The sequence below is a fragment of the Fringilla coelebs genome (genome assembly GCF_963513975.1).
Source record: "Fringilla coelebs genome assembly, chromosome: 25".
In the NCBI taxonomy this organism is placed as follows: domain Eukaryota; kingdom Metazoa; phylum Chordata; class Aves; order Passeriformes; family Fringillidae; genus Fringilla; species Fringilla coelebs.
Genome location: NC_140051.1, coordinates 6,668,541 through 6,682,573, shown reverse-complemented (window position 1 = coordinate 6,682,573; position 14,033 = coordinate 6,668,541). Strand labels below are relative to the sequence as shown.

At 53.6% G+C, this 14,033-nt stretch overlaps 1 protein-coding gene across 3 annotated transcripts in view; it reads left to right on the top strand.

The window, feature by feature from the left end:
• ETS1 (ETS proto-oncogene 1, transcription factor) overlaps positions 1–14,033 on the top strand; it is an 81,452-nt gene that overhangs the window by 52,640 nt on the left and 14,779 nt on the right. For 2 of the 3 annotated variants that reach the window (XM_084221465.1, XM_084221467.1), the window contains 5 exons: positions 2,307–2,426; positions 2,937–3,137; positions 6,417–6,494; positions 8,010–8,255; positions 13,245–13,505. In XM_084221465.1, the coding sequence (XP_084077591.1) occupies positions 2,307–2,426; positions 2,937–3,137; positions 6,417–6,494; positions 8,010–8,255; positions 13,245–13,505 (906 nt within the window). The remainder of the gene's footprint in view (positions 1–2,306; positions 2,427–2,936; positions 3,138–6,416; positions 6,495–8,009; positions 8,256–13,244; positions 13,506–14,033) is intronic. The other variant, XM_084221466.1, reaches the window with a different exon arrangement.

Sequence of the window (14,033 nt, the reverse complement as noted above, 5' to 3'; positions counted from 1 at the left end):
GCTCTCAGTGTCTGGCCTGAGGAGCTCACCTCCACGCAGGTTTTCATGGTGATTCAGTGTTAAAGTTGGGGTTAGAACCGTTTTCTCAGCCTGGCTCTGACTCATCTTCCCAGGGCAGGCAGGAGCTGCTGTTGAGGCAGGCGGAGGGAGCAGATTCCTGGGTGGTCCCTGTGACCACAGAGCAGGGAGAGCAGAGCATTCAAGTGTAACTTGAGGATGAAGGGAAAGGGGCACCGAGCCACTTTCTCCCAGTGTTATCTCAAGCAGCAGATGGGGAACAGAGATAGCGATGGTGGCTGCTCATTTTCTGTGCCCTCTCCAGCCAAATCCAGTAAATAATGAAGTGTAATTTGCCAAATAGCCTGTGGATGTGGGATTTGCTTTCAAAGCTCCTGATCCTGCCACTGTGGAGGCAATCCTGTGTGCTGGGCTGAGGGCAGGAATTGTGACCTGAGAGACTCCACGTCGGGAATTTCACTGCTCCTACCTGAGCCAAGAGTCTGCAAATCATTTCTTGAGAGCCTTGGGGACTTGGCTGGAGGATGTGCATGTGCTGGGGCTGAGAGGTGGAAGGTGCAGAAGTGAGGACAGAGAAGTTGCTCTGTTTGGCTTGGCAGTGGAATTGTGTCAGGAGCATCCAGCGGATGATCTGGGGATGCTTTGCAGCATTGTCACCCTCACCCTGTGCTACAGAGCTGCATGTGGAGGTTTATCCATGGAAAAACAGGATTGTTTAGGTTGGAAAAGCCTTCCAAGATCATGGGGTCCAACCATTCCCCAGCACTGCCAGGTGACCACCAACCCATGTCTCCAAGAGCCACATCCACATCCACAGGTTTTTTAAACATTTCCAGGGGTGATGACTCCACCATTACCATGGAATTCTGTTGACCCAACCCCCAGATTCCTTCTAGGAAAAAGACCCTGTGTTGGGTTGTTTGGCCTTTAAATGATGCCCATGAGTTTGGCTGGGGAGGAGCTGAGTGGAGCAGGAGTTCCAGACTGGGCAGCTGAGCCGCCTCTTCCCAGTGGCTGCAGCGCTGCTTCCATCCCTGACTCTGTGTTTTATCAGGAATACACCAACACTGCCTGGAACAGGCCCTCAGCAGCTTTTTGCAGGTGTAAAGGTTCATTCAATCAGGAGTTTAGTGAACTTGGAGCAATGGAAAACTGTGGTGGTTGAGTTTCCACAAGACACAGAATTTTTGATTTTCAATGTCGGCGTCCAGATATTCATGAGAACACCAAAGACTTTGCCCGTGGTGTCATTTTTCCACTGAGTTTTCATGGAAAATTTCCACTCGGCTGCAGAGCTAAACCAGCCTCAGGTGGAAGATTTCCATCTCTGCTGACCAAGGGCAGTTTTTGGGGTGGTGGTTGTTCAAGACTTTCCTTCTCCATCAAAGATGTTTTTCAGGAATACTGAAAGTACGGGAAAAAGAGCCAAACCTCTATTCAGATATTTTGCCTCAAATGGTTGCTTTTATTGTGAGACTCTTTGGCTACAAAGCTTCATCTCCTTCCAAATAAATTAGAAAAAGGGATTTAAAAAAGGAAAGGAAGAGGTTTGGTCCTTGTCAGGACTGACTCCAGGCCTGGCTCTCGGCTTGGCCCCGCTGTCCCATGGGATGGCAGCGTTGGCCATGACTCACCCTGGCTCCGTGCTATGGATGTGCATGACGTAACTCTGGGCTAATGTGGGATTTTCCAGCTCTTTGTTTCCCTTCCCCCCTCAAATGGGTATTCTGCCACTCCTCCATCCTGTCTCAGCCTGCTATCAGCTTGCTTTTTCATGGACTCTTAGAATCATGAATGGTTTGGAATGGAAGGGACCTTAAAGCCCATCCCATTCCACCTCCTGCCTTGGGCAGAGACACCTTCACTATCCCAGGCTGTTCCAAGCCCGCCTTGGACCCTTCCAGAGAAGGGGCAGCCACAGCCTCTCTGTGCCAGGGCCTCCCCACCCCCACAGGGAAGAATTTCCTAGGATAAAGAATTTTCTAGTATTCTTTAATTTTCTCCTTGCTTTTCTTGCAGATGACAGAGTGGCAATTCAGGGATGCTTTTCTCCCTCTTTCTTGCACACCATGGTGTGGGACTCTTTGCCTTCCTCAGTGCCTGGAGCTGCTGAGCCATTTCCCAGGCTCCAGACACACCTGGAATGCTGAAGCCCAGCAGGCTGTCTGGAAAGGCCTTGATAACACATTCCAGAAGTGTGGGGACACCCTGTGCACCTGGCTGGCATTCCCTGACACCTTTCCAAGCCCCGTGTCCTCATGGCTGTGTTTCTCTCCTGCTTCTTTCAGACATGGAATGTGCAGATGTGCCTTTACTAACGCCCAGCAGCAAAGAAATGATGTCCCAGGCACTGAAAGCCACGTTCAGCGGCTTTGCCAAGGAGCAGCAGCGGCTGGGAATTCCCAAAGGTAAGACTTGGCTTCCTGTGAACGACAACAGTGCCCTCAGGGGTTGTGTCCTCCTTCCAGGCTGCCCAGAATTCACTGTCTGCCATCTCCCCTACTGGTTCTCCTCAGGTGGTGTTGCCTTTCAGATACCACCTGAAGCTTCTTGGAAGCTTCAGCTGGAAAAATGTGGATGAGTCATCTCCACTAAAGAAAGAAGCAGCAGGAACCCTTCACCAGAGGCTGGTGACAGAGAGAAACTAAGAAAATTAGAGAAATGGGTGGGAGAAGGGGGTCAGAGAAGTGATGGGATTTTTAGAAATCCCAAACAAATCCAAAGTTTATTCCTTGGATGACATGTGTCCCCATTAAGGCTGATCCAGGCTGGGCATGGTGTTCCTCACAGCCTGGTGCCAGTGGGCTGCCAGTCTCCAGGGATGAGGCTGTGCCAGTGCAGGGCAGCTGCAGCCCTGTCTGTGTCCTGTTTGCCTGGGAACACTGCCTGTGGGTGCTCACGGCTGCATCCCTCTGCAGACCCCCAGCAGTGGACGGAGACGCACGTGCGGGACTGGGTGATGTGGGCAGTGAACGAGTTCAGCCTGAAGGAAGTGGATTTCCAGAAGTTCTGCATGAATGGAGCTGCCCTCTGTGCCCTGGGCAAGGAGTGCTTCCTGGAGCTGGCACCTGACTTTGTGGGAGATATCCTTTGGGAGCACCTGGAGATCCTGCAGAAAGGTCAGTCCTGGGGTGTCCCAGTGAACAATTCACAGCATCCCTGCCAGCCTGGTTCTGGGGCTTTCCATGGACCAGGAGATGTTCACCTTGAGCTTTAATCCCAGGAAAAACATCTTCCAAAGTCCAGCTTTTCAGCAGGATTCCAAATGGGCATCCCAACGGCAGGGGCAAGGCGCATCCTGGCAGTGCCTCAAAGAGGCAGAGTGTTTGTGCCAGCTGCTTAGCAGGGATCCCCAGTGGGCAGGAACACTGTGCCTGCCTGGAATCCATGGTGGGATTTTCCAAAGCATTTTTCGTCAGCCTGTTCAGCTCCTGTTGTGAATTTTACTATTTCCTCCACTGGAACTGGGTACAGGAATACAGCCAAAATTCTGCTCGAATTTCCCAATGGCGATTGGAAGCTGCTTTGCTTTGTTCCATGTCCCAAAACAGGCTGTTCCATGTCCCCAAACCCAGCATTTCTGGGAGGAGAAGCCATCTGTGCCATACCCTGCATGACAGCATCCAAGGGCACTAACTTTCAGTGACTGGGGACACACACTTCAATTTAGGGTGTTGATTTTCTGTGTCTGGATGCCCAGGAGCACTGGGATGGTTTCTGTGGAGCAGGTGAGGAGCTGAGCACCTCTACCTGAGCCACAAGCAGGAGCTGCAGCACACCTGGGCTCTTTTTCCAGCTCCCTTCTCTGCAGAGCTATTTGCTTTCCTGGAATGTCCCCTGTGCTGTCCTACTGACCCTGGTGGCAGGAAGAGGAGGGGGAGCACAGTTATTCCTTCCAGGAAACCATTGACAAATGGATGTTAATTGCCCATTACTAATTTTACTGCTACCTGTGGTTTGCAGAAGGTAAACATGGCCCTTCCCGGGCTCGGGGCAGGCCAGGCTGTTTTCCTCTCTTGGGCTCTAAATCTGGTCTGTCCCTTTTGTTTTGCATATTTCTCATGGAGTGCTTGGATCAACACCGAGCAGTTTAACCAAACAAAGCCAAACCTTGTGGTCAGCCCAATTTCTCCTTGCATTGAGCCATTGCTTGCACCTTCCCACAGCCCTTCTTCCCTGCTGTCCCTGCCTATGGCTGGCAGGTCTTCAAGGTCCTTTCCAACCCAACCCTGCTAGGATTCTGTAATTCTGAGATTTTTTGCCCACTGGAGAGGGTGGGATGTGCTGCAGGTACTGACTGAGGCACCAGGGCTGGGTTTGCACCTCCTTCCTGCAGATTCCCCACACACAGAGATGGACTTGATGCTGTAAATTTATGGCAGAGGGGAATCATAATTTCAGACAGCACTGACACACAGGGGTATTCAGACACTGAATTGGTGGTACAAAGGCCTGAGACAGGGAGGAGTTTTTCAAAGAAGCTGAAAATCTTTGTGCCTGCTGCAAGTCTTCTTCTGAAAGGCTGAAAATGAATAAAGCTGAATTTCTGTGTCTTCACACTGTTGGTGTTGCCCTTGGAACCCAGAAATCTCTGTTGCCTGGTTGGTTTCACTGGGGACTTTGTCACTCTTGTACAAGCAGGACCCTTGCTCCTCTGGTGGGCTCTGAACACATTTCCAGTGAGGTATTTGTGGGTGACAAAGAGCTCCCAAGAAATAACCAGCTTCCCCCCAGGACTGGTTTCTGTTCCCTGTAAGTGCTGGGGCCCATCTCCAGCCCTGACCAGAGCTGGGCTGGAGCTGTAGAGACAGAACAGAGCTGTCCCTGTCCCTGTCCCTGTCCCTGTCCCTGCCACGTCTCTGCCCACTCAGGAGGAGCTGGGGCTCTCCCTCTGCACCTGGATGTGACATGGGAAGAGATCCAGGAGTCTCCAGGCACAGCCAGGGCTCCAGCTTGTCTCTCCATCCTCCCCACCATCATCACTGGGGGTGTTGGTGCTGGGAGTGGTTGTTAACCCTGAAGTGCCTGGCTTTACCTGTGCTGCTGGCCCGGGGTCGTGCTGGGACAGGCTGTGACCCCGCTGTCCCCTGAGCTGACACTGTCCCCCTTGAGCACTGCGTGACTCACGTACCACAGGCTGCTCAGGCTTTAAAAACAGCTCATGGCTGCCTTTTCCCTGCATGGATTTGGGTATTTTCAGGCTCACTTTTCCATAATTCTTCCTAAAATAACCTCCTCAGTTACCAGCAGTCAGCAGTGCCCTGCACTTGACTCTCAGCTCAGCCAAAGGTTCTCCCCTGCTCTGTGGTCACCCCCTGCCCCTTGGCAGACACTGTGGAGAGAGGAACAGAGCATTTCTCATTAGTCCTCTGTGTTTGCACAACCTCTCCTTTTGTTAGGGAATATTTTCCAGCCTGCAATCCCCAGGGGAGAGGGCCAAATTTAGGCTCCTGACAGGCGAACGTGCGTTATCTGTGCTCGGCTCTCCAGAGCTGGGGCAGAAACAAACCCAGCCCAGAGCTGCCAGGGGCCTTGCTTTGGTTAAAGGAAAGAAAATCCCCATCCCAGTATCCCTGCTCAGAATGCCACACTGGAATGAGTCAGGTGTCCATGGAGAAACTGCCCAGAGTAGGGGCAGGGTGGCTTTTACATGGGAAAGCAAATTCAGCACAGCCCAGGAGGAGCAAAGTGCTTGGAAAAAGCCACAGGAAGCAGGGAATCCATGCCTTGATGTGCTCCATGCTCTCTCCCAGTGAGTCATGCCTATGGAAAGCTGAAATTTGGCATTTTGACCACATATACATGGAGGAGTCTATGTCAGGAGTGGGGTCAGGGACAGTGAACAAAGCAGTTTGGGACATGGAATCTTCTGCCTGCATCAGGTGCTGCACAGGCTGGGAATTCACAGATTTGGGGATAGAGGAGCTGGCTTTGGGATGGCTCACCCACTCCCTCATACACACCTACTGCTGGTCTAAAAATAGGGCTTTTCCAGGAAAACAACTGTCCTTGTCTGGGGAGTTTTTCCAGGAGCTCACACATGGAAGTGTGCTCAGCAACCCCCAGGAGAAGGAGAGGTGACAAAGCCTGAGGCAAGCAAGGAAATGCTGCAGCTGGGAGCTCAGAGCCTCCTGGGCCCTGGCTGAGAGCGCTGTTGCTGTTTGGGTTGGGTTGGTTTTTGTTTAAGCTCAGCCATACCTGCAGCAGGAATTCCCAAAGGACCCCACGTGCCCCAGCTTCCTGTGGGATTTCAGCTCTGGATTCATTTCTGTTGCTCAGAACGTCCCAGTTTAACCTGAGGAGATTTTGGGAAGTTCAGGGCTCTCTGTGTCACAGCAAGAGTTGCACAGCTCTGTGTGCCTTCCACTGGTGACATTTCCTTCCTTTCCTCTTTGCAGAGGAGGTGAAACCGTACCCAGCAAACGGAGTGAGCACCACGTACCCCGAGTCCCGCTACACCTCAGACTACTTCATTAGTAAGTCTCAATTAGCAGTGTCCATTATCACCATTACCATGCCTGGAAGCACTTTGAGCAGAGGTTTGTCCTCACCACAGCAGGACTGCACCCTGCAAAGGGGGATCTCGTGTTTCCAAGGGTGTAGGGTTGGTTTGGAAGCCTCCTGGACTTTTTGGTGGCTGCCTTGTGTGCCAACATCTGGTTTCTTCAAGCACTATTTGTTTGAAGCTGTAGCTCAGCAGATTTTGAAAGCAGCCTCAGCACACCTGAGTATTGGGAATTGTAAAAAACCTGTTAAAAAAAGGAGGGAATGGGGGGAAAGGCTGAACTCTGGATTGCCAGGGAGGAGCCTAGCAAGGAAAGGGATGAGTCTCCACCTGCACTCCTGCACCTCCCATTGCCATTGCTTTGGAGATGTCCTTTAAGGGCATTGGAAATCTGGGAGATAGTTCATGAACCAGCAAAAAGCCTAACTGACCTGAAGAGGAGAGATTTAGATGAAGTGTGAGGAAGAAATCCTTCACTGTGAGGGTGGGGAGGCCCTGGCACAGGCTGCCCAGAGAGGGGGTGCACTCTCCATCCCTGGAATTGTCCCAGGCCAGGCTGGACAAGGCTTGGAGCAACGGGGTAGTGGAAGATGTCCCTGCCATGGCAGGGGTGGGACTGGATGAGCTTTAAGTTCCCTTCCAATCCAAAACCTTCTGGGACTCCACAACTCTGTGGATTGGGATTCTGGGCTCTGGCATGGGGAGAGGTGGCTGTGCAAGGATTTTCCCAACCAGTAATGAAACATTTTGACCCTGTAGCTCCTCTGCAGAGCAACAGGGTAAGATCCATCGCCAAGATTTTCCAGCTTTTTCCTTCTGGCAGCTGCCCTGGGAGGAGTTTGGAGCAAAGCACATTGAGGATGCTTGGGGGTGTCTTTTTTTGCTAAATTGCTGCATTTTGAGGCCCCATCTCTGTAGCATCTGGAGCCATCTCCCCAAGCAGTGCCCAAGGGAGGGGTCAGGGATGTCTGGAGCTGTGTCCCCAAGCAGTGCCCAAGGGAGGGGGTCAGGGATGTCTGGAGCTGTGTCCCCAAGCAGTGCCCAAGGGAGGGGTGAGGGGTGTCTGGAGCTGTTGTCCCCAAGCAGTGCCCAAGGGAGGGGGTCAGGGATGTCTGGAGCTGTGTCCCCAAGCAGTGCCCAAGGGAGGAGGTCAGGGATGTCTGGAGCTGTGTCCCCAAGCAGCACCCAAGGGAGGGCTGAGGGATGTCGGGAGCCCTCTCCCCAAGCAGTGCCCAAGGGAGGGCTGAGGGATGTCTGGAGCTGTGTCCCCAAGCAGCACCCAAGGGAGGGCTGGGGGATGTCTGGAGCTGTGTCCCCAAGCAGTGCCCAAGGGAGGGGTCAGGGATGTCTGGAGCTGTGTCCCCAAGCAGCACCCAAGGGAGGGCTGAGGGATGTCTGGAGCTGTTGTCCCCAAGCAGCACCCAAGGGAGGGCTGGGGGATGCTCTGTGTCCCCGGGGCGGGCTCTGACTCGTGCTGTGTCCCCAGGTTACGGCATCGAGCACGCGCAGTGCGTGCCCCCGTCCGAGTTCTCGGAGCCCAGCTTCATCACCGAGTCCTACCAGACCCTGCACCCCATCAGCTCGGAGGAGCTGCTGTCCCTCAAGTACGAGAGCGAGTACCCCTCGGTGCTGCTGCGCGAGCCCGCCCAGGACCCGCTGCACAACGACTTCTTCTCCATCAAGCAGGAGGTGGTGACTCCAGACAACATGTGCATGGGCCGTGCCAGCCGAGGTAAAGCTGGGCTTAAACCTGGGAAATGAACTTGGAGAGAGTTTTCTGGGTTTAACAGGAGGTTTACACGGGATGTGTTTGTAGGGAAACTGGGAGATCAGAAATGCTGAGTTAGAAATGCCATGGAACAGACAGATATTGTTGAGAGAGAAATCGTGATAGAGGAACTTCTTTGAGCCAGGTCTAATAAGCTCTCAGAGGTCTATATCACACCCAAGATAGCTCAGCTACCTTTGGAGGCATAAAATCAGCAGGATGGCTTCTGTTCCAGTGTTGGAAACAAAAAGGTTTAATAAATGGCAAAATAACAAACAGAGAAAAACCGAGCCAGGTGCCAGATGTTCTTGCTCCTGGTAAAACCCCCCACAAAAGTGATTAGTTTCTTTGTTCACTCCTTTTTCTCCTTTAATTGCTCAGGCAGGACTTTTTGGCTCCTGTCCAATTGGCTATCCTTAAGTTTGAGGTGAAGTCCCCACGGCCCATGAGGTGGCTTTTTCACCTAATGGAGAAGAGAAACTTCTGGGCTTCTTTCCTTTTGGAGGGGACAAAGGATAGTTTTGTCATTCCATCAACAAAGGCACACTCCTATAAAACGGAACAAGAAAAAGAGTTTTAAAGGATGGCTTTGTAAATAAGACTAGATACTTTGGGGAAATAGAACGATGAAAGTTCTAGAAAAGGGGATTGTCCAACAGGGGCTGGCTTGGATTCCTGCTGTTCTCACCCTCCCTGCCGAGGGCATGGCCCTAGGAGCACTGCAGTGCTGACACAGCCCTCTCCCAGCACTGCTGGCTTCCCTGGTGGCTCTGAGCCCTCCCTGCCCAGGGAAACCTCGAGGAAGGGCTTTCTTTCCTCTCCTTGCTGCCTGTTTTACATCCTCTGCAGCAAGGGCATGTGTCTGGTGCTGTGCTTCAGTGTTGAATCTGAGTGAAATTGAACTGAGCTTTCATGTTGCCAGGGAGGACAAACTGCTGGGTGCTTGTAGAAATTCCATTTTTAGGAGCCCAGGCAAAGCCCCACAAATTCTTCACAAGTTCTCATCGGGAATTGCCGTTGAAGGCTCTGAAGAGTTTTGCACTTTATGATCCAAAGTCTTTGTCCATTATGTCCAGGGATTTGATGGCTGCTTGTCTGAAATGCTCTGCTGCAGCCAATTCCTGAGCTTGGTTATGAGGTGCAGATGTCAGGGGCTGGGGCAGCAGCAGAGCTAAGGACCCCCCAAATGCTGCTCCCCAAAGAGTTGTAGGTACATGATTCCTCTTTGAGGTGGTGGGATTTAAACACCTGAACACTTTGGAGGATCTGAGCCCAAATTCCTTCCCAATTAATGTTGTGAGACTGGGAACACGTGGGGCCCACGTGTCTGATTGCTTTGTGATCACATCAGTGATGCCAGGCTGGGGATGTGGCTCTGCCTCCTTCAAAGCAAAAAGCTGAATCCATGGAACTCAAAGTGCCTCACAAGTGGGATCATTATCTCCAGATTCCAGGTAGGGAACCTGAGGCACAGGGAAGGGATGTGACCTGCCTGCCGTGCCCTGAAATGGAATCCAGGTGTCCTCAGCCCCAGAATTCGTTACAGGGACGTGGTGCTGTGAGCCAGGTTTGATGTGCAGCAGTCAAACCCATTTATCCAGAGAGCTGAGGATGAGCTGCCTTCCCAGCAAAGCCAGAGCTGCTTTTCAGGCTGCATGGCACGTGCAGCTCATTTGAACTTCCTCACTCTATTTCCAGGCTGGGAGAGCTCATTACAGGGTACTTGTTATTCGTGCTCTTGCCTCTCCTTCTGAGAGAGGTGACCTGAGCCAGAAGGGCAGCAGGGGAAACTTTAAATTTTGGGGAAACTTCTCTTTTTGGGGTTGTTTTTCTGCCTGAATTTCAGCAAGGTCTTTGCCTTTTCTTGACCTTTTCTTTAACACAGGTGATTTCATCATTCTCACAGTGCAATGGCTCAGGAAGGCTTTTGCAACTCCACCTTGAGCCTGTTCTCAGTGGCAAACCTAAAAATGGTTTCAGGGGAGGAAACAGAGAGCCTGGCTGCTGCTGTTAGCAAAGGCTTGAACGCTGGTTGCAAGAGGCTGTGCTCACACCAGTGCTGCCTTTCAGCCATGGAAGGGCCTTTGGGGGACACAAATCCTCCCAGGGCTGGGGAAAAGCCTTAATATAAAGCAGAGCCCAGTTAATTTATATTTATGTCCCTCTTTACCTTGCACTGTCTTACAAGGTTAGTCTGACACAAAGTCAAACCCTTCAGCATCACCTCAGGGTGAAGGTTTTCCAGACACTGTGGGGCCTTTCCCAGGCCTTCTGTGGGGCCTTTAGGAGGAAATTTTGGGGTCCCACGGGAGTTGTTCCTCTCTGCCCTGTCAGCGAGGGCGGCTGGTTGAGAAGCGGAGCTGCCAAACTCAATTTAGGCTGGTCCTGAGTAAGTGCAGGGCGTGATTGTTCCAGCTAGGTGGAATTTAGGTGAATTTTCAATGGATTGACACAAATCACATCTCTGTCAGGTTTTAATTCCTTCTCTAAATGAGCCTGTGCTGCAGGACTGCTCAGGGAATTGGTTATGCCAATTAATGTACGGACACCGCAGCGTTGTGTTCTCCTTAGCAGGATTCAGGGAGGGATTGGAGCGTGAAAATCCTCCAAAAACAAAAAGAAAACAGAAAAGAGTTTGGAACAGGGCTGTCCCAGCAGAATGAAGCCAATGGATCCCAGCTCCCAATGACTCCAGGCCAGCAATCAGGGCAGGCCCTGCAGTAGTTGAGGCTTTTCACAGCAAGTGCTCTTCAAACTACAACACAACAAATATTTGGGGGCGTGTGCCAGCGCCCTTCCACGTTCCCTGTCCCCTGGGATTTGCTCTCTGGGCCCAGGCTGTGGGTAGCTCTGCCAATGGAAATTTCTCCAGGAGCTCTTGCACAATCCCAGCAGCTGTTTTTAGCTGGGTTTGGGAAATTAGTGAACTTGAATGATCCTGTTAGCTTGTCAGGAAAGATGTTGAGCAATCAGTAGAGTAGGGAGATCAGAGGCTGCAATTTCAGTTTGTTCTTTGGGGCCTTTTTTAGCTCTGTTTCAGTACAGGGCTGGCTCTGGGGGGTGTAAATCAGCACTGCTGAGGATCTGGCCTCTCATGTTCTGGCTTTGACTAAAAATACCCCAGAGAGTGACTTTGACACAAACCAGCTGTGCTCACCTTACCAGAGCTGGAAAAAGCTGTTGGAGCTCTCAGCCATTGGCTCTGCTCCTCCAGCAAACCTGCTGCTGGCTGGGGATTTGGGGCTGGCTGGAACAGATGGCAGCAAAAGGCTGCTGTGTAATTTGGGGAGAAACATCCAAATTCAAGGAGCTGGGTGTGCCTGAGCAGTGTTTGAACTGGGCTGGCAGACGTAGTGGGGATTTATTGGAGACTTCCAATACCCTTCAGCAGCAAGAGAATCACTGAAATCACAGAATCATGGAAAGGTTTGACTTGGGAGGGACCTTAAAGCTGGTTTCACCTCCTGCCATGGCAGGGACACCTTCCACTGTCCCAGGCTGCTCCAAGCCCTGTCCAACTTGGCCTTGGACACTGCCAGGGATGCAGGGACAGCCCCAGCTGCTCTGGGCACCCTGTGCCAGGGCCTGCCCACCTTCTGAATGAAGAGGTGCTGGAGTGCCCATGTTTAGGCTCCTGAGCTCAGCTTTGAGGATCTAAAGTGATTTTTGTGTCTGAAATTGCCTTTTGGACTGTGTTTGAAATTGCCTTCTAAGTCAGCCAGGCACCAGTCTTGGATAGAGAGGCCAGATTTGTGTTTTTCCCCTGTCTCTCTCTGCCTTGCTCTTCTGCCTGAAGTTTTCCAGGGTTCAGCCCTGCTCTGGATGGCAAAGGTGAAAATATTGCAGCTCTGGGCTGTGCTTGCCAGGGGAAGCACTCTGCACTGGCGAGGGGAAGTGCCCTGTGCTGGCCAGGGGAAGCACTCTGCACTGGCCAGGTGGAGCACTCTGTGCTGGCCAGGTGGAGCACTCTGTGCTGGCCAGGTGGAGCACTCTGTGCTGGCCAGGGGAAGCACTCTGTGCTGGCCAGGTGGAGCACTCTGTGCTGGCCAGGTGGAGCACTCTGTGCTGGCCAGGTGGAGCACTCTGTGCTGGCCAGGTGGAGCACTCTGTGCTGGCCAGGTGGAGCACTCTGTGCTGGCCAGGTGGAGCACTCTGTGCTGGCCAGGTGGAGCACTCTGTGCTGGTCCGATGGAGCACTCTGTGCTGGCCAGGTGAAGCACTCTGTGCTGGCCAGGTGGAGCACTCTGTGCTGGCCAGGTGGAGCACTCTGTGCTGGCCAGGAGGAGCACTCTGTGCTGGCCAGGTGGAGCACTCTGTGCTGGCCAGGTGGAGCACTCTGTGCTGGCCAGGTGGAGCACTCTGTGCTGGCCAGGTGGAGCACTCTGCACTGGCCAGGGGAAGTGCCCTGTGCTGGCCAGGTGGAGCACTCTGTGCTGGCCAGGTGGAGCACTCTGTGCTGGCCAGGGGATGCACTCTGCACTGGCCAGGTGGAGCACTCTGCACTGGCCAGGTGGAGCACTCTGTGCTGGCCAGGTGGAGCACTCTGCACTGGCCAGGTGGAGCACTCTGCACTGGCCAGGTGGAGCACTCTGTGCTGGCCAGGGGATGCACTCTGCACTGGCCAGGTGGAGCACTCTGTGCTGGCCAGGGGAAGCACTCTGCACTGGCCAGGTGGAGCACTCTGTGCTGGCCAGGTGAAGCACTGTGTGCTGGCCAGGTGGAGCACTCTGTGATGGCCAGGTGAAGCACTGTGTGCTGGCCAGGTGAAGCACTGTGTGCTGGCCAGGTGGAGCACTGTGTGCTGGCCAGGTGGAGCACTCTGTGCTGGCCAGGTGGAGCACTGTGTGCTGGCCAGGTGGAGCACTCTGTGCTGGCCAGGGGAAGCACTGTGTGCTGGCCAGGGGAAGTGCCCTGTGCTGGCCAGGCCTGTCTCACCTGCTGTGCCTCCCCCAGGTAAGCTGGGCGGCCAGGACTCCTTCGAGAGCATAGAGAGCTACGACAGCTGTGACCGCCTGACGCAGTCCTGGAGCAGCCAGTCCTCCTTCCAGAGCCTGCAGCGCGTCCCCTCCTACGACAGCTTCGACTCTGAGGACTACCCTGCCACCCTGCCCAGCCACAAGCCCAAGGGCACCTTCAAGGACTATGTGCGGGACCGGGCCGACATGAACAAGGACAAGCCTGTCATCCCTGCTGCTGCCCTGGCTGGCTACACAGGTAGGGCACGGGCCTGGGAACCCCTCTGTGCCCCCAGCCCCTGGGGCAGCACCTCCCCGTGCCCAGGGACAGAGTCTCGGGCCACTCTGGGCTGCCCCAGCTCGCTGTGCTGGTGCAGGGCTGTCAGGGAGGGTTTTGGGGTGTCTGGGGTCAGCCCAGGGCTGCAGCTCCTTTGAGCGTGGGCATCCACCCATCCCACAGCTCGTGGGGGATGTGGCACCTGGCTGGGCACGGGGCACTCAGTGCCTCGTTCTCCTTTGGCCCTGGCTGGCTGTGGAGGAGCTGGGGCTGCTTTGGTCCCTGAGCAGGAGGTGCTGCAGAGCCTGCAGCCCCTGTGCTGGTGACTGCTGGGCTCCTGGTTGTGCTTTCCTCCCGGGCAGGAGCAGGCTCAGCTCCAGCACTGCTGTGTGTGGGGATGGATCCTCTCCCTGTACCTTGGTGTGAGGCAGGGATGGGGCACTGCCAGAGCCATCCCAAACATTTTCCATTCCCTGAGCTGGGAGAGATGAGAAGGTGATAGGCCATGGA